This window comes from Rhipicephalus sanguineus, chromosome 6 (genome assembly GCF_013339695.2).
Source record: "Rhipicephalus sanguineus isolate Rsan-2018 chromosome 6, BIME_Rsan_1.4, whole genome shotgun sequence".
Classification (NCBI taxonomy): domain Eukaryota; kingdom Metazoa; phylum Arthropoda; class Arachnida; order Ixodida; family Ixodidae; genus Rhipicephalus; species Rhipicephalus sanguineus.
The window spans coordinates 143003129-143029376 of NC_051181.1; the positions used below are offsets into that span (position 1 = coordinate 143003129).

General features: G+C 47.6%; 2 protein-coding genes across 2 annotated transcripts in view; one reads left to right on the plus strand and one right to left on the minus strand.

Moving 5' to 3' along the window:
• Positions 1–26248, plus strand: part of LOC119396595 (rho GTPase-activating protein 18) — a 200407-nt gene that overhangs the window by 133308 nt on the left and 40851 nt on the right. The gene's annotated exons all lie outside the window — the stretch shown is intronic.
• On the minus strand, positions 15435–25599 carry LOC119396600 (uncharacterized). The gene is made up of 3 exons (XM_037663880.2): positions 25490–25599; positions 21637–21810; positions 15435–15899 (listed from the first exon to the last, which is right to left on the minus strand). The coding sequence occupies exons 2-3, from the start codon at positions 21759–21761 to the stop codon at positions 15560–15562; spliced, it is 465 nt and encodes a 154-aa protein (XP_037519808.1). The 5' UTR covers positions 21762–21810; positions 25490–25599; the 3' UTR covers positions 15435–15559.

Here is a 26248-nt window from a genome sequence, read left to right on the forward strand (position 1 = left end):
AATTATAACCTCAACATTGTTATTACAGTGGCAGAGTAGGTTGTAAATGCTTCATTTTATGCTTACAGATAGCAGCACTGTTTCTGTCTTCACGATGCTTGCTATGACGCATCTTCATTTGCCATCAACAGCACGGAACATATTTTAGCCAGCATCACACGTTTATCGCGCTGAAAGAGAGAGCGAGTGAGAGCCAGAGATGAATGAGATGCGAAAGGCAGGAACCTCCCCCCTCCCCCAACGACGCCGCGCCGTGCTGCCTTGTGAAGTAAGCGCCTTTCCTACCATCAAACCACTGCGCACGTTAAACCCTAAACCGCAGTGGGGAGATGTAAGAGGACAGAGGTATGAAAGGGAATATCACTGAAAGAAAGAGAGAGAGAACAAAAGCGATAAGTAAACGCGCCTGTATTACGCTGGCACCTATATCAGCTGTGGTCGCATTGTTATACGCACTGTTACCTTGCTTTTTCCGCGCGTCTAGGAGTCGTCAAACGCTTATTATTACCTTTTCGTCGTTCTGTAAGCACTGACTCCTTGTACGCGGGTCATTTCTTCTCGCGGACACGTAATAGCCAACGTGAGGCTTTAAAAACAAAATACCAGAGTGGTCATCAGCGTTCACGCAGCTGCGCAATATAGTTTTCGCTATACGTGACCATTACGTTGCTTCGACGTAGAGAAAACCGTACACTGCATGGCATAGCGGTGCAAAATTTACTACGGTGAAAAACGACGCCTCGAGATAAGACGGCCGACTGTCTGTCGGGTTATTTTTCTTTCTTTCTTTTCGCCTTTCCTTCGTGGACTGCGCGCCGAGCTCTGTATTGTATTTCCTGGTGCACAATGGATACCGCAGTCTTGTGAAAGCGTGCCTAGCGAGCACTGCGCGCCGCTCTCCAAGGCAGAAGAAAAAAAGAAAGAGATAATAAGCAAAAATGAAATCATAAAACCGCTACTTAAGGAAGCAGTGTTTCCCCTGAGGAAACTGTAGCGTCTCTTTCTCTTTCTCTCTCAGAATGCGTGAAATGCGACCCTTACAACTCTCCGTAGCCTATATGGCCGCCTCGTGCCTACGTCTGTGCGTACCTGGTGAAACGTAGGTCGGGGAAACAGCGGCCTAAGCCTGCAACGCTCCTTTCGACTACACATGACAGCGAAACTAGAGCGGTTACCTTATACGGCCTTATCGTTGAATATCTCGTTGGGCTAAGGTGGTTGCTATGCGGTGCAGTTGTGGTCCACGTCGTCATGAATCTTCTAACACGGTGGTCCTGGTAACTTACTGCAGGCTGTAATCCTGCTGTCTAAGAAACTAGCTGACCTGTGGTGTAATGTGGAGCGGGCACGGTTACCTAACTAGTTATTGTGGTTACTTACGAAATATACTAATGCTTAAGATTTGATGGGCGGTGCCGTCACGGTCGCATTCGCACGAGTGTTTCAAAGGCAGCGTGGTCCCAACGGTAACGGCACGAACCTCATCTGAAGAACTGCGCGAAGATGTGTGAACGCATCCGTACGGTAACTTGACATTAAGCGAAGCTTTTGTAACTCACATATCTGAGTGGTGGCGCTGTACGCGAAAAGCCCGGTGCCGGCGAGTGTACAGAAGTGCGGCCCTCGAAGGTGTGCCGTTCACACACGTATTTGTATGCGTCATTTTCCAATAACTGCTACTCTATCGACCGTGGGCTTGTCGGCGATCATCCTTTTCTGATATGGCAATCGGATCTTTTATCGAGGTGAGTTGTCATTTCACGTTGCCACGTTTCATTGTCGCCTGGACATGACCGCATGACCGTCGTTGTTTCCTGTAGTAACATATTGTTGCTCTGCTAAGCAAGTGCATGAAGGTCTATTCTCGGCGTGGAGCAAGGAAACAGTTAGAAGGGAGCATTGCGCAACGCAATAGAAAGAAAGAAAGAAAGAAAGAAAGAAAGAAAGAAAGAAAGAAAGAAAGAAAGAAAGAAAGAAAGAAAGAAAGAAAGAAAGAAAGAAAGAAAGAAAGAAAGAAAGAAAGAAAGAAAGTAGTAAGTCAGACACGCACACGCCAAACTTAATTCGCTTGCCCCCATTTTCCCGATAGAGCATGAGTTCCTGAATATTTATCACTGTTACCTAACCCGCATCGTGGATTCTTATGGTATAGATTAACGGGCGAAATTGGATGAGCCGTATCGTGACATTCGCGTTCCCACGGAGTTGTTTTTCAACGACGTGTGGTCCCGACAGTAATGCTGCGAACAACATCTGTGACAAACGGCCCGAGGAATGCCGGTTTACAAGGAGTGGCTCTGGCGAGTTCATCCTCGCTTGGAGAGGCAGCTGGGCCTGGCGCAATTATCTGCGCGCCACCGTTGTGCAGAACGAATTACCCACCGTGAAGTTGTTACGGGAGCGCGCGAATCTGCGCTTGGACTCAGTGATTGCGCAATGCATCAGAAAGGGGCTAATGAGCTTCACAGAAGCTACTTATAGCCTCAGTAATTGCAGAGTGTGTGAAGTGGTGCTTCTCGCTACCTTTTAAAGATATGTGACATTTGGTTTGGCCAACGTGATACGATGTAGTCTGATTGATTATTGTTAGTTTCTGTTCTTTATAGCGTTCTGCGCAAGTTTCGCCCGGGTTTCAAAACAGTGCATTTGAGTAATGTTTTGAGAGAACTTTTCCGTTCATTTCTTATTCTATACTGCCGCACTGCCTACTTCCACATTGTAGGGTTGCAAGTCATGTTCACTCTGGCTAACCTCACCACCCTTTCCTAAGGCTGTTCCTTCCCTCCTTCCTTCCCTCCCTCCCTACATATCACTCACTCACTCACTCACTCACTCACTCACTCACTCACTCACTCACTCACTCACTCACTCACTCACTCACTCACTCACTCACTCACTCACTCACTCACTCACTCACTCACTCACTCACTCACTCACTCACTCACTCACTCACTCACTCACTCACTCACTCACTCACTCACTCACTCACTCACTCACTCACTCACTCACTCACTCACTCACTCACTCACTCACTCACTCACTCACTCACTCACTCAGTTTCATTACAGAAAGCATCAGTCTCTCTACACAGTGGCCGACATTCCAGAGTCATGTTTGGAGATTCGCAACCGTCGTTTCGATTTCTCTAATCCGCGTAGACTGCGGTGGGGAGGGGGGCAGACCAGGCCGGGCCCACATAGCGGTCCTTCGGTGCTCCGAATATCGGCCGTTGGACGAGCAGCAACAGCAGGAGGCGGCTCAATGCTTATCTGCGTCCGTCGTGGCGGTTTTCCTTCATGGCCTCCAAATACAGCCCTGCGCCGATTCGAGGCCAGCGGAGAAGCCAGCGGCCTTGTCTCCTCCAGACACGCGATGCTTTTTTGTCGTCGCGAAGCCGTTATTCTCGGCAAGCTATCGAACAGGTAAAACAGGGACGTTACCGGATAAAAGAAGGGCCTACAGGTCGTCTATACGCCGTGGCATCGGCTGGCCCTATACATGCACGTGTTCGCCGCGAGCAATTTACTGCAGATTCCAGCTCGTGGCGTGCATCTACTGGAGACGGTCTATCACGTTGACGTCGAGTCTCAACGTTTTCGTGCGGTCTCACGAAAGCTTTCTCGATGATACAACCAGGGTCCTCCAATATCGATGGACCCAGATACAACGTATACAGCGTCGTAATCCTCGCTGGTTTGATTTGGGTGTCTCGTGAAATTTGTTAGAGTCGTGCTTGATTGCTGTCAGTGAATACGTCGATGAAAGCAAATGCGAGACATGGTGGTATATAGGTGACCCATGGCAGACTGGGAACGTTGACGAGGTATGCAAGACAGCGGTTACCGAACGGCAGCAGAGAGGAGGAGGTGGAGGAGGAGGGTTGAAGATTTAGCGTTTGCTGCAGGCAGAATGGTGTGCTGTAGGGTTGGAATTGTCGTGGTATCTAATAGAAGAATCGCCTGTTTTGTACGTATGTTTTCTTTCAGCGAGTAGCATGAAAGTACCCGCGCTGCGCCTATTCGAGATAAAACAGTAGGCGCTTCTGTCACTCACATAATGGAGCGTTTGTCATACCAAGAAAAGAACAGAAACACAGTTCTTGACATCTTGACCTGCATGTTTGCTTCTCCAGTCGTTGACGTTTAAGCGAAAGTGGGTCACTTGTCACTGAGAAAAAAAAAACCTATGGCACAAACAAAACCAGGATGATGGTTAATGTAGTATACGTCAACAAAATCTTTCTATTCAATACATGCCCGTCATAAAAACCGGCCGGTTCGTCTATCTGCCTTTCTCGTCGATGCTTCGCATGAAAAAACAGCCTATTATGATCATCTTCGTGTGGCAGGGGTGAGGAAAGAAGGAAGGGGGAGACGAAGAGACTGGATTCCGTGCGCTGTTCCAAAGGAAGAAAACACTAGCGATCGCTTCAAGCTCTTGCTCATAAACCATGACGGCGGGAAGAGCTGCTAAACGAAGATGCCTCTGCCTCGCTTCTCGCACAGATTTTTTTTTTCTCTTTCGAAAGAGCAAGAACTGAAGCGAAGGATAACCTCTCGGAACTGCTGTCGCCTGGTAGTGCGAAAACGAGGAAGTAGCAGAGTTTCAGTGTCCGTTAGTATATCTGTGAAATTTACCAATAATCTGCCTCCTCTGAATGCGAAAATGAGCATGCCGCCCATGCCATGGGCTTACGTGACTACAGTAAGCATGACACCTTGCCCTACCGCCCAAGCCGAGGTCAGCACGGACACTACTAGTACTATACTGCTACGCAGTTTGATATTTAGGCCAGTTTAGGGTACATATATGCTCGTTGACCTCCCTGCCTTTGTTCTTTCTTTACAGTTTTTCTCTACCGCTGTTGAAATACAGTACACAGTTTCTTAACGGATCCTCGACAAACCATTTCAAAGCAGCGTGGTTGCGTAGACCTAATAGCCTGAAACGTCTTCACCGCGTCCCATTACATTATATAAAGTTCACAAGCACACATAATTGTCCAAGTTGCATTCACAGTACACGGGATAGAAATGGCACATGGCTGCTCACCGCGAACGCTTGCATAATAAAGCGTCCACTAAGAAATCTTACGAGAAAATGTTCGCCTGTTGCTGCATCTTGAATTAACTTGTACAGCGCGAAATACAACACGGACGACAGAGAAGCAATAGTATCTTGATTTAGGCCAGTTGTTTCATACTTGGAGAAATGCAGCGCGACTTAGACGGACAGACACAGATAGACATCAGATAGACACAGGCAGACACAGACAGCTCGTCTTTGCCTGTCTGTGTCTCCCGTCTTCGCCTATGTCGCGCTACATTTCTCCGACAAAGAAGCAGCACGGACATGTCATGTCGTCTGTGTTGTATTTCGCTCTGTATACTAGTCAATTCAAGAAGAATCAAGACCAACTAGTCCGGCTTTCGGTTATTTTGCTACAGATGCATCATTACCACCCGTACATAACGAAGTGTGTTTGTGTGGACGGGGCTGGCTCTCCCCCTCTCCACTAGAGAAGACAATGGCCCCCGAAAGGGCGACCGTGAAAGCTTCCGTGAGCCTTGCGTAACTTAGTCGTGACCCGACCTGGTTCGTGGCCCCTCGTATAGGCCAAGGGCTTCGCCCTCTCTCTCTTGGCGGGCGCCTGACGGCGATCTCTCGCGTCGAGAATACAACCGTCTCGTGCACTCGCAGCTCGGTCTCGTCTCGCGCGTCTTCTTCCTCCACAAACGCTTGCGTTGTCTTCTGACCGCCGGCGGGGCACGCACTGAGTCTCGCTTATGGAACCGCCGCTTTCTTTTTTTCCCCGTTTGCTGACACGCTTTGGCTATGGCGCGCGCGATGCGCACACGCCAGCAGAAAGGTAACGGCGCGGGAAACGCGCTCGGCGCTCGTAAGAATACCTGGCCCAGTTCTCGTGCACCGAGAGTGAGAAGAAGAACGACTGCCTGCCTTGCCTGGCCTGCTTGCCCGATGCTACAGTTTCGTGGAGAATGCTCCGTGTATCTGTTTTGGGACTATGTTCTCTTTTTTTCGGTGGATCGCTGAGAAGATGGTGGTTACGTCTTAGGGTGAGAGGTCGTACATAGAGGACGGAGCATGCAGAGGAGAGATGGATACCTATGGTACAGGCGAGAGAGGATTGCGTTTATATCGTTCTTACACTATCTTGCAGCCGAATCGATGACGCTTTGCGGGTTTTACTGTAACACGCCTCGCAAGACCAGAAAGTTGCGCGGGCATTACTGTAGTTCCTGAAGTCGAAGGACCCTACCGAGTCTCTGCAGCTTCGATGTGTGCCTTCGGAAGATGCGAGCCCTCGGCTCTTTCTTTCTTTCTTTCTTTCTTTCTTTCTTTCTTTCTTTCTTTCTTTCTTTCTTTCTTTCCTTCTTTCTTTCTTTCTTTCTTTCTTTCTTTCTTTCTTTCTTTCTTTCTTTCTTTCTTTCTTTCTTTCTTTCTTTCTTTCTTTCTTTCTTTCTTTCTTTCTTTCACGTTTCCATCAGCTATTTAGATCATCATCACCATCATCAACCTATTACGTCCACTGCGCGAGCTGATTACGTTTTATGCCGGTGCCATGGCTAGTGTAGATAACGCGATTAAACTTCGCAGTGATGTTTTTTTAACAGCGCAGCTGGTCTTGGTCGAGCCTTTCATGTCCGGGATCCGTGGTAACTCTTGTGGGCATCTTAAACGGGTATGCGCCACATTCATTGGGTAAGTCCCACTACTCGCCACTGGGCCACTAAAATTGAAGGCAACAGTTAGCCCAACAAACGCGTATGTGCCACAGAAATTGAGTAAATCCCACTACACACAACTTCCATCAAAAAGGAAGAAGGCAACAGTTAGCCCAACAAATGGCGCGCGCGTTACCTTAGTCACACCACCGTCACGTGATACTTTGTGGTTATAAAAGGTGGTGGCTATGCTACCACCTCAAAGCTTAACAAAGAGTGTTTAATAAAGAGCAGCGATGCAACGTATCTGAAAGACTTGCAAAACATAGAAATGCGTTAGCCTGACGAAGGGAACGCCACCAGCTTGGCTGTTTCATCGGTGTCCGCAAAGCGGAGCTGGTTGAAATTTTTTTGTAATGTTTGTTTTCTATTATATTTTAGTCTCTTTACAACATTTACCGAGCGCATTGTAGACACCCGGTACATGCACTGGCTAACCTCGCTTTCCTTCCGTTTATTGCTCAGCCTCCTCAGGCCGATGGAGGCAGTCGTGTACGAGCGCCTGTGAAAAATTTTTCTGGACAGGGAAAAAAAGAATGGCGCACTACACGCGGGTCTTCTAAATAACCGGAACTGGCAGAACTGACCTAACGTACGTGTTCAAGGAAAGGAAAAAAAAAAAAGAAAAGAAGTGGTGCTGGTTACAGAATAGCGCTAGCTGCATTTTCAGAGCCCATTTACTGTCCACAGCACGTTTTCCGTATGCGAACACGATCATTGAAGGGCATCGAAGCAATACTTTGGTACGAACTTGTGCTGCTTCATTGCCTTGTGCTCTCCTGTTAGCTCTTCTTATTTAACTACTGACTATTCCTGCAGTTTGGGGCTGCCATTCGTTCCATTCGAGCGACTGCGTGCTAAGTGCAGCCCAACGCTGTCGCTTTTTATAGCAGCCAGCCGGGCTCTTCGGTCGCACCAGGTGGGAAACTGCGAACCGAGCACTGCGAACCAAGCAGTACTCGGCGAACCGTGTTGAGGGACGTCGGACAACTGAAGGCACCTCGCTCTGAGAATCGAATGTTTGCTTCATCAGTGCATGGAAACTAAGGAATACGAGCTGAACCAACCTTATTTTGGAAGTTTGGGATAAATCGGGTGATCATTCATTCATTCATTCATTCATTCATTCATTCATTCATTCATTCATTCATTCATTCATTCATTCATTCATTCATTCATTCATTCATAAATACACTTTTATTCAGCTGGTAACCCGCACATTGGAATGTAGCATCAGCAAAAGTTTGTACTGTCATTGGTAGATGTGGCGTGGTAGACATATTTTGGATATAATTTGGAGCGTCGATGATGAGGAATATGATGATGACGACGAACAAACTATTTAATTCGCAGAGAGGTCCCCCTCCCCCCTTGCAGCTGCATGGATAACAAACACACTTTCACGTTGATAATCTTAACCTCGCGGTGGCCTTTGATAGTTTAATCGAATATTCTTGACCATAGACGCAATAGCAGCGAGTTCTTGCTCTAGCAGTCGTATCCAATGCAAGGATCTGGTGCTGAAGTATACGAAGCTTAAATTTCGAGGGGAAAAAAGAAAGATAAAGAAAAGAAACAAAACAAATTGACATGTCTTTCGGAGAGCTGTCCTCGTCTATCTGAGCCATGCTCGTTTCGTTTGATTGTCATGATCCCGGCGTTAGACGTCGCTGCTTTGTGGTTTGTAATGTAGAAGGCCGCGCAACTTTAGGGGTCCAATGAACTTGAGTGTCGGAATAGTTGAATAAGTGAACGCCATAGTTCAGGCTTTGACTAAACGCTAGTCTACTGTTCTTCTGATTTAAACACTTCATCGTCGTTCTCCACAACTTTTTGCTTGATTTTTTTATGAACGAACAGTATTTTTTCAGTTTCGGTGTTTCTCGAACGCATATACCTTTTCCGGGTATTCGGAGCAGTGTGTTTTGAAGTGATCGCAGAATTTGTGTGATGCATGTCTGCCACTTTTGCGTGCTGAACAGGCGGGAAATGTCTTCGTTGTTGAAGATGTAGAAGGATAACTAGTGTTGCACAGTTTTGATCTCCGAGAAGTGCATCAGATCTCTTTCGGACGTGCGAAGCTCCTTACATTAACGTACACTTTGACTGTCTGCTCATAGGAAATCTCTATCGTCCGTCGCCCTTCTTCATTTCTCTTGTGCGCTCGTGTCACATAACGTCGATGTGAATGACCCCAATAAAATTCTTTAAACCCTGCTTACAACACTGCGATTCACTCGTCAGACATTGACCTGATCCAAATTTCATACGAATAATTAAACCGGAGCGTGCCTCGAGCGAAACTTATTTGTGCAAGCCTGTCAACCATACATCGGTATTTCGAGTAGTTCTTAATGGTTCGTGGCTGAATTGCTTAGTGCTCGGACCGCTCTGCGAGCCTCAGATTATGCATCTTGCTCAGGGAACCAGATCGGGTACGCAACATTAACACAGGATGTCGATCAGTATCAACAGTTCGCTGTTAGTTGAGGTCGAGGAGACATTTTATTTCTCTATGGCATTATACATGTCTTTCGCGTTCTTCCGGTGACCACTGTTCATAGTGCAGAACGTATACAAGAGGCGTGTCTTATTCTGATCAGGCAAAAGGCAATGCATTTGTTAATAATCGCAATGGAACGCGAGTAGATTCGTGCGTAGAATCATCATAATGTTCGAACGAACAGTTGAAACGTTGAGCTAATCCTTGCTCCCATAGATTCGTGTTTTTAGACTTCCCGTACCTCTCGTTAACGGTGAACGGTATCTGACGAGCTGACAGAAAAAAAAGTGCATAGCTGCGCTTTCGCTCTCGCCTTTCGAGCAATACTGCGTTGGTCGTAAAGTTGTCGTGTTAACGTCACTTAAAATTAGTGTGTTACGTCATAATTTATGGCATTCTCGCAGACTCAACTGTTGCACCCGCTCTGGCTTAGGTTAGCGGCTAAAGTGTTGCGCTGCTGAGCTCGAGGGTGCGGGTTCGATTCCCGGCCACGGCAGCCGCATTTAGATGGGAGCGAACTGCAAAGAAAGCCCGTGTGCCTAGATTCGGAATCTTTCGGAATCTTCTACTACACTCTAAGAAAGAAAGGTGTCCTTTGACTCCTCTTTGCTACTCATGTGACTCTACCATGTATAACTCTCTTTATAGAGACACGTTGACACTCTTTAGGAGAGCCGTGACATGTATAACTCTCTTTAAAGAGACACGCTAACTCTATTTTGGAAAGTCGTGCGTCCCACGACTTTCCTAAAGAGTCAACGTGTCTCTCTAATGAGAGTTATACACGTGGGAGTCATATGTGTAGCAAGAAAAGAGTCAAAGACTTCTTTTTTTTTTCTTAGAGTGAATGATGTCGTATTCTTGGCCCGTAAAACCCGATATTTCTGATTTTGCTATATTAGGTTCAGGCTTTCTGTAGGACAGATCATATATTTTCTTAATAACGAGTGTATCAATCGCCCCGACTAGTAATAGTAGAAAACTTTATTTTTGTTCTCTTTGCTTGTGAATTCCCAGAGAGTGGAGGCTGCAGTTCAGGGCTTCATTGACTGCTGCTATCCGGGTGGCTCGGTCATTCAGTCTTCGCTGGTCGTCGGTGCAGGGCTGTACCGTAAAGGGCGGTTTCCTACTGGACGCCGCCAAAATTCGTGACATCCGTAGAACTGCTTCAGCAAATATAAGACGGCACTACCACCAATCTTTTGATGCCGCAATTCCCTGCACATTGTCCACATCGCACCCATGCCAATGAAGACGTACACTATGACCTACTGCCTGCATATAAAAGGAAGCTCTAAGAACTGAGACGTTAACGAGGCTTTCCACATATACTTTGATCATTCAATTAAAAAAAGTCACAATTTCGCAGCAAGGGCGAAGCAATGAATGCGATAGCAAGAAATTGGTATGTCGCACGAACGACAAGCAGCTCGATACTTGCAGCGCGCCGCTTAAGCACAAAGAAGGACGCCCGAAAAGAACGCACAGGTATACACAGGTAGAGTGTACTAACACAGGACAAGACCCCGTGTGGCTGGAGACACAGGGGGTCACTCCGCGCGCCACAGTTTAAAAGAAAAAGAAATATCTAAGAGCGTCTGATTCTCCATTGTCGACACTTGCAGACGCAGCGCTCCCAATTTTCTTTCAATTCGAATACTGCCCTTGAGACGCGCACGACAAAGTGGCCATTTTCTGTACCCACTCGTGATGTGGAAGGAAAAAAAAACACAAAGAGGACAGGGCACACCTTGCATCAGACGCCCCCATGTGGCAGGAGACCCAGGGGGTCACTCCACGCGCCGAACTTTAAAAATTGTCGACACTTGCAGCGCGTTGCTGAAGCACAGAGACGTAACAATTGTGACAGTTGTTAGTTCACGCTTGCCCTGTGCATGCCCGCGCGTTCTTTTAGGGCGTCCTTCTTTGTGCTTCAGCGGCGCGCTGGAAGTATGGAGCTGCTTCTGGTCTTCATGTGACATTTCAATTTCTTGCTATCACATTCATTGCTTCGCCCTTGCGGCGAAACTGTGACTTTATATATACATATATACATACATATACATATCTAGGACATGACGGCGACGGCAAAAATCCGCCGACAGTGTCCATATAATTGCTATTGCAATAAAAGATGAAATTCTGTTTTTTAATTTATGTAGGATTAAGCCTAGAATCTGGTATGTCACGTGTGGTACAAGAAGCATTACGATCCCGAAAATGTCATTGCTATGATACTACAGGATTAATTCCACGTGCTTTACGTTCTGTTAAAAAAGCACTTTTGCAATTTGTAGACATACGTTTAAAAGCGTACGCGGGCGATCAATGAGCAGAAAATCCGGACTGCTTTTTCATTAAGCGCCTTACTAATTTCTCTTTATGCTGCCAACATGTGTAGCCCACCTGAGCGGATACATTCTGATTCAAGAGTGCTTCATAGCGGGCCGAAAATATGACTCATTTATGTTTCTTTAAAATTTCAAGTGCAGTGGCATTTTTCGTCGGTATGTTCACTTTTCTTCTATAGCTGTGTCGCTTTCTTTACTGGGAAAAGCTGAGTGGTACTCGTTCGCGTATTAAGTGGACGAAGTAGTCGCCATGGTTGTTCTTAGTACCTTATATTTATCCAGTACTTGTACTTCCAACCTAGTGAGGGGTGTTTTCATTTTCGCGCCCTGCGTCCTATAGCTCAGCTGAGTCAGCTCTAATACACTACCGATAGAACTGAAGAAAGAGGAAGGAAAAAGAAAAAAAAATCTGGTACGCACGATTTCCTTTTCCGAAGGCAGACTTTACCGGCAAGTTTCTGGGCCAGCATGGCGAGAAAGTAAAGTCACTCGACACGACATACACGCAACAACAAAGGTTTTATTTTGAGCGGTTCATATTTACAATTGAGTGCGCATGTAAAACCCCAACTCGCTATGAGAGGCAGTGTGTGAGCGAGGAAGATCAAGAAGATGTTCGAGTCCTTTCGCGGGCGAGGACACCTGGGTGAAAAGCAAGCTTATACATGCAGGGAGGAGAAAATGTATCCACAGGGAGTTGTGTATGTGAGAACGAGGCAGAAAGCGCAACCTGAAGAACAAAACAGTGAACCACCTCGTTGCCAGCACAAAGACCGCTTCTCACTGACGCCTCGGGGGAAGACGCCGCTGAAGCGCGACCCGTATTCGGCGACTGCAGGAGATGAGGCCACCGCGGCCGCTGCGTATCGTTGTAACCAGACCTCTCGAAGACGACACCGAGTGCGGCAGCAACAAAGCGCTGCGCGCACTCGGTTGACTCGAAATGGACAAAGGCAAAACACCACACTTCTTGATAACACGAAAGCCTGCGCGCTTCCTCGTCTAGCCTCGTTTCTTCTGGGCCCGTATTTGCAAAAACGTCTTGCCCTAAAAAATCTTCGTAGGAGAGTGTTTCAGCCAATCACGATGTGGGACATATAATTGGCTAAGCCGGCCGACCTATGGGAAAACGCAGTTACGAAATGAAAGTTTTGGCGACGGGATCAACTATGTAGAAAGGTTAGCACCACGTAAAGCTGTTTGAGAAGGCTGGGCTGATTGGTTGAAACTTGCAGGTTTTACGGGAGCACCACTTAAGACTGGAAAGTGAAGTAGACTTAAGACAACTAAAGTTTGTTCGGAGCATACAGCCTACATATAAAAGAAAAGTAAACAAGACGGGAAGACTACAATGCGCTCGAAAGACCAGGAGTATCGCTCATCTAGTCATCTTGGAATGCGTACTAAAATTACAACAGTGGTATTTGTGTGCATTACAATATGACTTGAGGGCTGCTATTACTGGCCTCTTACGCGCGGTGTTTTGTACGCATCTTGCTTATTTCTTTACATGCGCGATGTATGCTTCGAACGTACTTCACCTTCGAGTTAGCGCTTGCCCTCATGAGTGTTTCATGCTTTCTGTAGCTTCTTACGCCACATTACATTGAAACAGAGTACATACAGAACAGGGCATGAGCTCTCAGAACTGGGACCAGCACGGCGTTTCGAAGCCGTTGGGCTATTGTTGTCTTCATGAGATTGTCCAGGTCTCTGGATAAACTTATGTGACGTCACAGATCCGAGGACAGGGGACAGGGGTGGGAGCGAGGACAGGGGGATCCGAGGACAGGGGTGGGAGCGCGAGACATTGCTCCAACGATGCGCAGGATCTCGCGTTATCCAGAGTGGTGTGTACGAGGCCCACCCGTCGCAAGAGTGTCTTTTTCAAGTGTGCGTTATAGACTACGGCGTTTGCGAAACAAGTGAACATCGGTGGAACCCTACGACGTCGAAGTGGAAGTATTCTTCCGCTGTACAATGCCAAACGTTGTTGCTGGCCTCTGCGTCCATCGAAGAAAGGCGAAAGCCACGCCTTCAGTGTTCGTCGTAACGTTATTCGTTCAGCTCCTCTACCTACTTTATTTACATTGCTGCTAAGGCAAGATGACGTAATCCCTGTGAAGTGCATTGCTTACACGAAACATGAGCGGTCATCCTCCCATTTTCAAGCACACGTAGCGCAATTTGGTCGAAGTAGCGAAATAGCTTAACGTGTTTGAAGTTATATCTGGTTTATGATATTGTCGAAAGCGTTAGCTTGGAATCCTTGTTAGGCTCTTGTGTTATGATGTTAAACTGGGGCCATCTCTACTATGTTGGACGTTGGAGTGAATACTCGAGCTCTTTACAGGATGAAGAAATGGCAACGCTCTTGGTGATAGTTTTCTTTTTGCGACCGCGTACCGCGCTGTAACTTCCTTTCGTCAGGCTGACCGACGAACGATTAACGTGCGTGTGTGCAGGATGGTTCGCGTGACACACTGACTACGGCTGTATTCGGAGCGCTGTCGTCACCCGTCCACCCCGGGATCAGTGGAAACTTTTTTTGCCTCCAAGGCATTCTGACTGAAAGCCAGCAATTCGGGTCAGCTTGAATTCTGCTAAGTAGCACGATACTGGCGAACAGGACACGGACAAGTACAGAGGCACCGACAACGCCAGCTGTGTCATGTTCGCCAGTATCTTGAGATATAGTTATAACCAAAACCAACTAGCCCAGCTGTCTACGCTTATTGAAATCTGCTGCTCGCCAATCAATACTGCTGCTGCTACGGGTTAACATGTGCTGTACCGCGATGCTCATGGTCACAAGAATATCAGGTTAAGTTAACATGGTGGCCTATCGATTTCACGGCACGAAACTTCGTTGTATCGTGTTCGTCTTATTTAGCAGCGGTGTATGTTATCGAAAATGAGGCTGCACGCCAGGTTAATGGCCTCGCTAAAACACAAGGAGACATCACAGAGGGACCAGACTCGAACATGACATCATGTTTGTCTCGGTTGGCCTCTGTGCAACGTCTCACTTGGAGTAGTGGTTCAGTTTGGCAGTTTCATATAGCTGGTCCGACAATATTTCATATTGGCGTTTTTCCGCGGCAGTCTCGTAATGGCGTATCTAGACGGCAGGCCATGGACCATGTCAGTCGTGTTTTTGGTTTGGCGGGTCCGTGGTGCGTCCACGGTTTAATATTTGGACCCCACGGTTGAGGAACGTACGCTCTTTCACAGTCACAGATCGCAGATTCCTAGAACACGCGCAGCCGCGAATTCTACTTCTAGCAACTAGCCGAGCTCTCTTCCGGTAGCCGAAGACCAGTAGCTGGGTCAGTCTTTCTCTGCCGCTAGTGAGAACGCTCTTAACTGCGTGACCAGGTCAACCCGTGCGGACGCCTTTACAGTGTCTTCATTTCCTGTATATAATCTTATCCATTCTCCTGGCCTCCACTCCCAAGTGGTGTAGGCGGTCTGACGCTTTTCCTGCACATCCCTGCCTTACGTCTTTTTTCTTGCTCTATCTACGTCCAGGTTGTGTCGTTCTCATTCGACCTTTGGCGGGATCGTACATATCGGTCTTTGTTCGGTATTCGAACGTTCGCTTCCTGCTCGTGCGATTGGCCAGAAGCCGGCTAATTTACAATGGCGGCTGGCTTTCTGGTTAAGCGCGCGAGCCGAAACCGAACGTCTGAAGACCTCACACACAAAAAGAAAAACCGAACGTGTAGAAGATTCTGGCCCTTTGCTCGCCAACCTTCTGACCCGCCTTTGCCAATGGATACGGCCGCGGACCACGCCTCTCATCACGTGACTTGGCGGAATGGTCTGCGGCCTGTCGTCTCGATACACCATATACAACTGTTTGTTTTACGCGTGTACGACCGCACTCCGGACACAGCTGACGTCAGGAGGACGGTGACGAGGGAGGATGACTCTTAGGGGGAGGGTCTTAGGAGAGGCTACGACTTCCAGTCCTTGGCCGGGTAACTGGGCGGCGGGTTCTTCACTTCGTACACTTCGTCCTCGCCCGAGTGCGACGGCGGTCCGTGGTGGTGGTGCGGCTGGTGGCTCGAGTGCGAGTGGTGGTACTCGTGATCGTCGTGGCCGTGGTCAAGGTGCACCAGCTTCGGTTTGTGGTGTATCCGCAGGTGCCGCAGTGGTGAGTGGTGGCCCTTGCCCAAGTGCAGCGTGATCCCGATCCGGGGCAGCTTTGGCAGCAGCAGCGACAGCATCTTGGGTTTTACTATCGGAATAGGGATCGGCAGTGGCAATGGTAGGGGCACCGGTACTAGCAACTTGCTGCATTTGTCCAGGAAAAAAGAAAGGAAGAAAAGAAGGCACATTAGGCACTGGTTAAAGTGTCACGTATGTAATCAACGAAAGAAGGGGATTTTTTTTTTCCCGAGGGGCTCGTTTATTTGTTAGACGCAACCAAATTAATCCCACCGACGGAAAGGGGAATTTTTCGTCTAATTTAATTAATGTCAATTTACCTCATTATTAATACATTACAGGTAAAGAGAACAATTAATGGCCCCTATAATTTCCTGACCTCATTGTCTGTTGGATTCATTTGGGAGTGTCTAGTATCTGTTGCACGCACAGTTCGTTTGCCTAGCCACAGGGTTTCTGTAAATATAAGCAGTCATATAAGTGTTCGTTCGACCTGAGCTATGTCTTACACGGAGGTAATTCGTATTGTTAATCGAAACAAATAAGCGCAATACTTGAAGTATCGTTGACTTCATCGGCGATAGCACAGCACTTTGCTCTGCGCAGAGTTCAAACGGTGAATTTTGTTCTCCGCAAACACTTAAATCTTAGAGCCATATCTTTACGCCAGAACTACGAACGAAAAAAAAAAAAGAACAAAGAGATGTGTGAAATCAGCAACGTTGGAGAAAGTAAACTGAATTTAATGAGAGTAAATGCGCAGTGATTGGCTGAATTAAGTATTGCGTTTGACTCGTCTACTCCCGACTTGCGAGAAATGAGATCGGAGTAGACGATGAAACGAATCTGGAGAGCAAAAAAAAAAGTAGTTCTGTGATATAGCCAAGCGCTGACTGTCAGTTGATGTGTATGTGCAGCGTTAGCCCACCAGAATAAGACGCGAGGTCACTATTGCCACAGCTGCAAATGCAGAATATAAAGCTGCTATAAAGTTGAACTTCTGATACGTTCAGCTAAAATAGCTCTGTTTTCACACGGCGTTCACCTTGTATAACAGAAATTCATGAACCTTGGGTACATCATGAGACGCTCGTTCAAGGTAAAAAAACAACAACAAAAACAAACAAAAACAAAAAGGAACACACTGGAAACACATTTGTAAACAAAAAACAGACATAAGAGAGACAAAAGACGGGCGATACTGTCTGGTTTTACAACAGATACTGGGGATGTCTGATTTTACAAAAGATACAAATCATTCTTAAATGGCAAAACACGAGCGGAAGGCTTGAAAAAGAGAAAACGTGGAGGCAGGCTCACAGCTGCCTGCTGAACGAACACACAGTGTCCGTCTCATTTAGAGTATAGAGCAACAAGGACAGAAGGAAGGAAAACATAAAACGTAAGCGTATACAAACATCCACTAGCATGTGCGCCTAATGTCGTGAAACACATTACAAATATGATGTATCGGCTGAGAAGTGTAAAGGCGTTTATTGACGGCTCTACGGCGACAGTCAAGACTGAGCGCAGACTCGCAGCACGAGTAGAGTAGAGTAGAGTAGAGTAGACCCTAGAAGCTGTGGCTCATACCCACACCGGGGGATTGGCCAAGAACCGGTTAGTTTTTAAAGGCAATTTTGAAATTGAAGTTCAAACTTTGTTCAGTTAATACGGAAGAAATATAAATGAATAATAATAATAATAATAATAATAATAATAATAATAATAATAATAATAATAATAATAATAATAATAATAATAATAATAATAATAATAATAATAATAATAATAATATAGAATAGAATTGAGGGGCGTGCTCGAGAGGACGACCCATTACAGAGTTCCAGCGCTTCGCTCCATATCGTTTATACTTGCATGTCTCACTACTTTGCCTTGTTTATAGTTTTCACCTGCCTGTTTCTTTAGTTAGTGTACTTGCAGGGGTGTTGCCGTACTTACAAAATCATGCGTTATAACCTCTCTCCAGATCACCTAGAGACGAAATGAGGAACATGGTTGCGTGCCCTGTGCACTCACTACTGTTTGTCACGAAAAGTTGTGTGATAATCACCCCTCATCAGTTTATCCGTTTCTTCGCTAAGCTCGAAAGAAGTGCGAAGAACTCGTTCGCTTGTCTGCGAGAAGTAGCGCCGCAGTGGCTGCCGCCTAGTTTTAAGTTGCACAGTGAAAGAAAAAGTGGAAATTGTGGTTTTCTTGGGTACAGCGCGAAAGAGACAGATAAGAACTATGCACAAAACGCAAACAATGAGAGGGCCATTGGGGTATTTGTGACGACTTGCCGTTTTTTCTGACCATAATCTGCTGCGACGCGCCCATTTTTTCCCCCCCAAAAATTCTCACATCAGCTTCCGGTCTGACGTAACGCGGATGACGGAGTTCCTGAGCGCCCGGTGCGCTCAGTTTCGGTTTTGCCTTGATCGGGGCCTTGAATTTCGGTGGTTATTGTCTCAAATTACGTGCGTTTTTCAAGATGAAATAAAAAAGGGGCATGCATAAATTGTTACGTCCTACAACTCTTACATATAAACAACGGCCCTAAAACTAATAATTAAAAATAATTAGTGATTTTTTGTTAATTACTCGTTTGAATGTAACTTTAGGTGCGGCAAAGTTCTCCCGCCTCGGCGTAGAGTTCGTTTGCGAAGGCGATAAGGGCCTGACTGTCATAGCATTTTCATAAAAAAAAAACTATAGTCTAAAAAAAGATAAGACACCCTGTATTTCAACCTGTCCAGTAGGAAATATCCGGATCCCCCGATCTCGCCTGACCTGATGCATGCGGTAGCGGCACTTGCATTTCTCGAAGCTTGAATTGACGGCATACGACGGTAAAAGTAACATAAGATTTGTGGCTTTGGCTGTTAGATACGGACCGCAAAAACATTTACGATTACTATATTACGACATTACTACATTACGATTACGATTTAAAACCATTACACGCAGTTTTTAATGACCCCTCTCAGGGCCACTTGAGGAAGGCGTTCACTATTAGGGAAAGACACCTATTTTAATTAATTATTTTCGGTAACACCCCCCCATCTCCCTCCGTCAAAATTTTGAGGCGCGGGATGGGGCTAGCCCCTCCCCCCGTCCTTTCCCCGGCTACGGGCCTGCGTTGAGCGATACCACGGATAGAAAGCGTGACGTAGTGGGGGCTCGGGTCATAAGATATACCTGGACCCGGCACGAGACGTCAAACAAACGCACAAAAGACAGAAAACACATGGACACACAGTGGGGACACGTACCCACTAACACATACATGAATGGATCAGCGAGGTCTCGCCATGGTTAACAGAATTTGAATGCCGCGCAAATACCTCTACGATAAACGGACTTAAAGATCTGTTTTCGGTTTTTTGAAATGAAGATGATAACACAAAGCGGAAAGCACGTACTTTGTGCACAGTTAGCACAGTCGCACATAGAAGTCGGTCAGTGGATTCTTGCTATTGCTAGCATAAGTTCGTACGAGCAACTTCATATTTTATACGTTAGCTCACGAACACTCTTGATCAGTCCTTTTCATGACAGGCAGCTTATCACGGGCTGTCTCACTGGTGACACAGAAAACGGCAAAGCTTCACGACCACAGTGACAGTTTTGCAGCACGCTTCCGGTGCGTGCGCCTCTCTGAACTGATCCACCTCGCCTGCGGGTGAAACCGTGACAGAGGCGTGTGTGACACACGGACAGACACAAAAAAGACAGGCCGCTCCTTGGGTGTGCTAACTCGCGCCACCAGCACAGACTTGCGCGGTGCACATCCAGGGGAGCCGGACGCGTGGACAGATTCTCACGGGGCTGGCTTCCATCTCGGGCGTCACCGGAATCGGTGGCAGCGTCGGGAATGCCGGCAGCGTCGTCGGGAACGCCAGCGGCGTCGTTGAGGTCGCCGGCAACGTCGTCGACGTCGCCGTCGGCGTCGTGCTTTCCGGCGGCGGTCTCGGCTCGTCCATCATCATCACCACCGTGGTCTGCGAAGCGGCGGTCGACGTTTTCGCCGCCGGCGGCGAGAAGTGACGCAAGATGGCCTCGAAATTGATGAGCTGACCCACCAGTCCCTTGATGACGTCTAGATTGATGAACTGGAGCAGCGACTTCAAGTGCTGGGTTGGATCGCTGCATCGCAAAGACAACGGCCGCAACCGGCGCGTCATCTGCTTATACGCGCATGCACAGTCTAGACCGTTGCGAAACGTGCGCCGAAGGGGACATGCTGTGTGTTGACATGCAGCGCGCGACGTTCGAGCCTCTCGCTCAATGAGGCAAGTCAGCGGAAGCCGTGGCGGAAGCCATGCACCGCTGAGTGGAACAAGCTGTCGCATCCAGCAAAAAAATACTCGTGCTTCAATGTCGACAGTACCGAATTGCGCGATTATTTGTGTGCATAGCTATACTGACAGGTCAGTCGGACGGCCATATGCAGGTCTAGTTGCTATGCGTTTGTGGGTTGTCTTGTGACATCGCCACGATTCCTATCCGCGTTTTTCGGAAGGAGCTGACGATAAGCGCCGTGATATGTTTTATTATGTGATGTGTGCCTAGTGTGTTCATTCATTTAACAGGATATTTCAGGTAAAGTTAGCGAAACCATTAGGATGGCTCAAAAGTGGGCTCAATTATTACTTGAGGTCACTGTTCAGAAAGTATTCAACGAGAAAATAACCTCACGAAGACTGTAATGTGAATTTCGTTGTATGTTTCGTCTTCATAGACTACGCTTTTTTTTTCATACACATCGGGTGTCTGCGTGCGAACTGCAAGGTGATGTATTGAAGAAACTTCACATGTCTTGAGCGCTTTTTGAAGTCACTTCAGCAGATCAAGTACCGAAAGACGCGTTTCCCCCAGAACAGGGCAGGCGAGGGAGCATGCTTCATCCACAGCATGCCATGCGCAACGCCTTATGCCGGCGCCACTTCAATTGGCATGAGCAATCATTTCGTACTCCTGGAAGTACATTCGGTCGATGTACATCAGCGCAAGGTCACCATACAATGTTCAGCTGATGCTTTATCGTGGCTGCATCGCTGAAGAGCATGCATGCTGCAAGGCTGTGAAATGCGGGCACAAGTCGCTATTCTACCAGCAACGCTTTGTTCGGGCTATGACGCATTCCTAATGGCCGCCTCTTATAATTTCGTCGAATAAGACGCCAACTTCAATGTTTCTCTGTTTTCAAAGATTAAATAATTAAGTTACTTGAACACAAACATTTAGTCCCTATACTCGCCCTTAGATTGGTGATCTTCGAATTTCGCCCCTTGAGTGCCCAACTGCAAGCTACGATATAGCGATACTCTATGTTTAGCGGATCATAATCATCCATTCCTCATGGGTAGAAAGTTTCATTGCACTCTGATATCATGCGTGAAGCTTGTGAATATTTATACGATATTCGTATGATGGATTTCTTTGATATAAGTGTACCTATTGGAGATACCCTGCTTCTCGTAGCCATTGTAGTTGGGAATATGTAATGGGACTTGCTGCAACACTCACTGCCAATGCATTAGGCAATCATATGCATGGCACTTACTACAATGCATAAATTATGTCAGGTTTGTGCATGTCACAAGCTTCTTGCAACGTCACGTGGAAGACAGGTAGGGCTCCTATTACGGAATGCAGTCGCTGTGGGCATGCCAGCTCACTACGTAAACTCACATTATTAAGCACAGAGGTTAAAGGAAATATTGACTTCTTTGTTTCTGTAACATTTTACCTTCGGACGTCATAGTCTGAACGCATCGCCGTATACATGAATGCACTGTTAGCAGCTTCAGGCACATGCGGTAACAGACCACCGCGCCAGAGGTCAGCCGATACTCACTGTTTGGGTAGCTTCTTGTAGATGACCAGGGGCAAGATGAGAGCACCGTGTGCCGGCCGCGCTTGTGTTGCCAGCAGGGCCAACATGACAAACACGCACAGGCTTAGCAAAGTGGAGGGCCTCATGTTGTGTCGCCGCCGCTGCCGCTGCTGTTCCCACGGCTACTGATGCTCTCTGGGTTAAAAAAAAAAGAAGAAGTTCATTAAAATTTGCTTGGTAGCACATGTCAGGCTTATCATTTACAGGCGTCCGTCAGTGATTGATACTTGCGGCGTACTTTATTGGCTGTCCACGCGTGCGTGCGTGGTTAACATAGTATAAAGAGCGAGCTTGCGAAAGTTTCGTTTTGCCCATTGTGGGTACACGCCAGTTTCATTTATTCCGTTATTTCGTTTCTGAGCCCTGTGTATAATGAATGTATACGCGTTGGCTTTGATTGTGGGCGCAATAAACTTCTAGTTGTGAGTCAGAGTTCGTGTCGTCCAATTCATCGTCCCTATAGTGTGTGCCGCGCTGCACGTTCAGTCAAAAGGAATGCTCCTAAAATCCACGTGTGCTTGATTGCAAAGTCAGTCGAGATGCTGTTGTCTCCTGCAACGTTGTTGCAGTGCAGAGAAATGAACAGCGCATGAATCTGGATGAACGCGAGGTGACACGTAAACAAAACTCACTACAAAGTGCGCACTTTTACTGCGCTGCTTCCACTGAACGGTGAACATCCAACAAGCCCTACTCGACACGCTCGCTCATGCAATACGGTATCACATGGGCAATCGCATCGGGGACGGAGCCTGTAAGACGCGCGCCCATCGCTTCTGCTACTCTGAGTTCTCAGACGTCTCGAGCGCGAAGCCAAAGTCGATTCCAAGACTCGTGCTTACGTAGCATTGCAGGAATGCAGGACAACAGCATTCTCTCGGATTTTGTTTCGTTCGGATCATTTGTTTTCCGCGTGCCAGCAGCAACTGAGTGGATTGTTGCTTCTCTTCGGAAGCGGCGGGGGTTCCCCGACACAATGACGTCCTCATTTTCCTTTTTAGTCCGCATGCAGTTAGTCGCGTCTCGTGTTTGGCATCAAAGGTCAATACCTCGGCCGCTGCCGGACAGTGGGGCGGCGGCGACGATGCGTATATATATATATATATATATATATATATATATATATATATATATATATATATAGACGACACACCTATCTCGATCCATGCCCTACTCCTCCTCTCTCTCACTATCTCTCTCTCTCTGCCTCTTCCATCCTCGCCCAACACCCACCGTCATGACTTGCCCTGTTCGTTTGAGACCGGGAACTCTACGAACGTCCCGGTTCGAGCACCGTTCTTTCCCACATTGCCGTCGGCGGTGATCGAGGGTGTGGTGAGAGCGAAAGATAAAAAGAAAAAAAAATAAAGACACTGAGAAAAAGAAGGAAAGAGAGGAAGCATGGAATAAGTTTCATGGAACGAAAGCAGCAGTGGCGTATCCTTTCCGTGTGCTTGCTCCTTGAAGAGAAGCTCGCGAACTCTTTTTATTTTGCTTTCTTTTCTTACTTTCGATTGGGCTGTATACGTGGAAACACCCTGCGCTGCACCGTATACGTGTGTAACCCGCTTGGCTTAATGCATCGCATTTTCGGTGGCTTTCGCGACGACGAGCGTCTTACGTGCCTCGCGTGTGGTTCGTGTCTGCTGAGAAGAAGGAGGAAGAGGAGTTTAAGTGGAATAAAAGTAAAAGCGAAGAAAAGAGAAAGAACGAAAAGAAAGAAACCACGTCGAATTCGGGAGGAGATGACGTTGCCCTCTTCTTTTCGGTCAACAGTCAAGAGACGGCGAACGCGAGCAATCCGTGTTGGAACGCCTTTTTGCTTTTGCTAAAAACCTCTTCGTGTCAGGTAGTTTGAGAGGGGGGAGGAGGGGGTAGGAGCAGAGGAGGAAGGGCAGAAGCCGTCGTCGACTTTGGATGCGTCGACCCGTTAGATGCGTCAGGCTGCGCGCTTTCTTCTTCAGGAAGCCCAGAGCGGGTTGTCAGGGCGAACTTAAGCGACTGTCTCCGTGTTAAACTAGAGAGCGAGAATGAAAGTGAGAGAGAGAGAGCAGCAGTGAAAAGGGGGCTGTAGAGAGAGCCGTCCGACAAAGAGTGGATGAGAAGCGACCAGGCGTGATCGAAGCGGCGGCTCTCGTACATAAAAACCGGGCTCCCATACTACATATAACGTGGCCGGCATACGCTCTCGAAAGGCGAGAATAGCAAGGCGCCCCGATTCCACGCTTCCTCCTCTCCACAGTGTTTGCCGTAGTCGCCGTCCACTCGGACCATTTTTCCTGGTGGGCGAGCTTCCGAGGAGGCGAGGAGGTCTTCAAGGGGAAGGGTGGAGGACGTTGCGGACGGGATGACCAGCCAGCCGTCGGCGCGAGCTAGTTCCGTGGTCGCGCCCGATCATCTGGGGGCCCCGACGTCGGCATGCTTGCTCGACTGTTTGCCGTCACCGTCCACTCACTGTCGCTCTGCTCCATCAATCAAGGGGACGCGTGCCAAATCTTGTTACGCGCCGCAGGAAGAGCAGCGGCGGTTGAACTGTTCTCGACGCATTTAGGCGTGTCTCTTACTGCTTCTTTCCTAGTGTCTGTTTTTTTTTTTCGCAGCAGGAAAGACGACGGGGCAAGGCCAGAATAGGACATTTCGTTTTAGTCTTCCTTCCACCGCTTCAACTTGTTCGCGAAAGTGAAGGTATAAGAACAAAACAAAACAAGAGAACGGCTTTTGATTCCACGACACTGCCTGATGTCTGCTGCCTGACTGCTTTTATACAGGGGGTCTTAAGTTCAATATAGTCGAGGAGAGTTAGAAAGGTGTGGACAGCGACTGTGTAAAACTTTAAGAAGCGGTTAATCGTTTCGGCGCGACTTCCCCGTCTCTGCTAGGCGGCTAAACCTGATCGAACTATGGCCGAAACGTCACTTGCACTCCAGAGGGGATCTGGCGATTAAGTTGTCTCGGGTTCCACTTTCGAATAAAAAAGAGGCTTTTGAGGGACTTTACGGTTGATTGATGAGAGTAACGCCTTTGGGAGGAACCACCCTTCTTTCTAGGTATCCTCTAGCAAGATTGAGAGTGCAATTTTTTTTTCCTTCACTAGCTGCATTGTGCGTGGATTCGAGCGTAGTGATGACTATATTTGCCCGCGGAAACAGCTGAGTTCTTCCCTTGCTCTTGCAAAGGAAAGGTAAAGTGCAAGTAATGAGAACGGTCGGGTACGTCACGCCACCTTGCTGGCCTATAGTTGGAAGCTGCTCACAACTTTATGGTTGACACCCGAAGGCGAGGCTGCGAGGGCGCTTGATGTGGGGTTTTTGGCTAGTATAAAAAGAAAGCTTCGAGTTCTGCAAAGGGGAGCAACAGGCAAGACCGTAAAAAACCCCGAACCGGCGGCATTCTTATATATATATACACATATCTTATATGCGAATGTAACCCTCGCTCATCGTAGTATCAAGAACCAAATCGAGCTATTTCCGTCATGCTGTCTTCTCAATCGCATGCATCGGATACTCATCGAGGGTACTTAACGGAGCCCGGAAACTTCTCGTTCTAACCTAGAAGAAGAAATAACCGTGACAGGGACAGGCGGGCGCGCAGGAAGTGGTGGTGTGCCTTTCTATTTGTTCAAGCGTTCCGACCGAAGTGTGCCCTGCCTCGACGCCGTTCGTTTGTTACACTGACATCCTTCAGGAGTGCGCCGATGCTTGAATTTCCTGGATTCGGAGGCTTCGTCGCTATGCGTGTGTAGGAAAGGAAAGAATTGGAGGGCGCTTTGCATTTTATTGGCGGGGGCCCGCGGTCGCACGTACGTACATACCTGACGAGCGGCGATGCTGCTGCTCCCTGGCGGGCGGTGATGGCCGCGTGGTGGTAGGCGCGGCCTGCGTTTGTTGAGACGGCGAGGTTTCTTCTGCTTCCGCTTCCTGAAAAAAACAACAACAAAAAACGCAGAGACAACTGAAGTTAGGAGCAAACTCTCGTATCAGTTCTATATGTGTGTTCGCTTTGCCGTGCTTGACAAGGTACGCGGGCATGCGTATACATAGCGACGACTTAACAATGGTAGCATGGCTTGAAGCGATTCGACGACGAGCTAGCGCCCTTTGTAGGCCGTGGCTTTGTGCGTGCCGCGTGGAAATGTGCAACAACGAGGCGCCTTGCCTTGATGACTGTATCGTGCTTGACTCATAGCTGAACCATGAAACAAAGGCTGCGCCGTTCGGCAGGATTGAAGTAATGGTAACTAAAACGTGCGCAAGAAATAATAAGCGTTGAAACAACTTAAGGGCCTGCCCAGGAAGGGGTGTGTAGGTGTCGTTGACCTCAGCTGGGGCGTTTGCGTGGAGTGTAACTTTTTATCCCCTGAGTTCGCTAAATATATATCAAGATTTTATTTTCTCTCTCTCTCTTTCTGCATTTTTCTTGTTGTGCCAAATACTGCGTTTTAAGCATACTATTGGGCGTGGTATCGTGAATCGGGAAGTCTGCTACATATACGGCTTATCTTTAGCGTTCGCCCGACCTAATAACGAATGCAGTTCGCCCTGAACAACTATGATCATGGAAAAAAATGGTT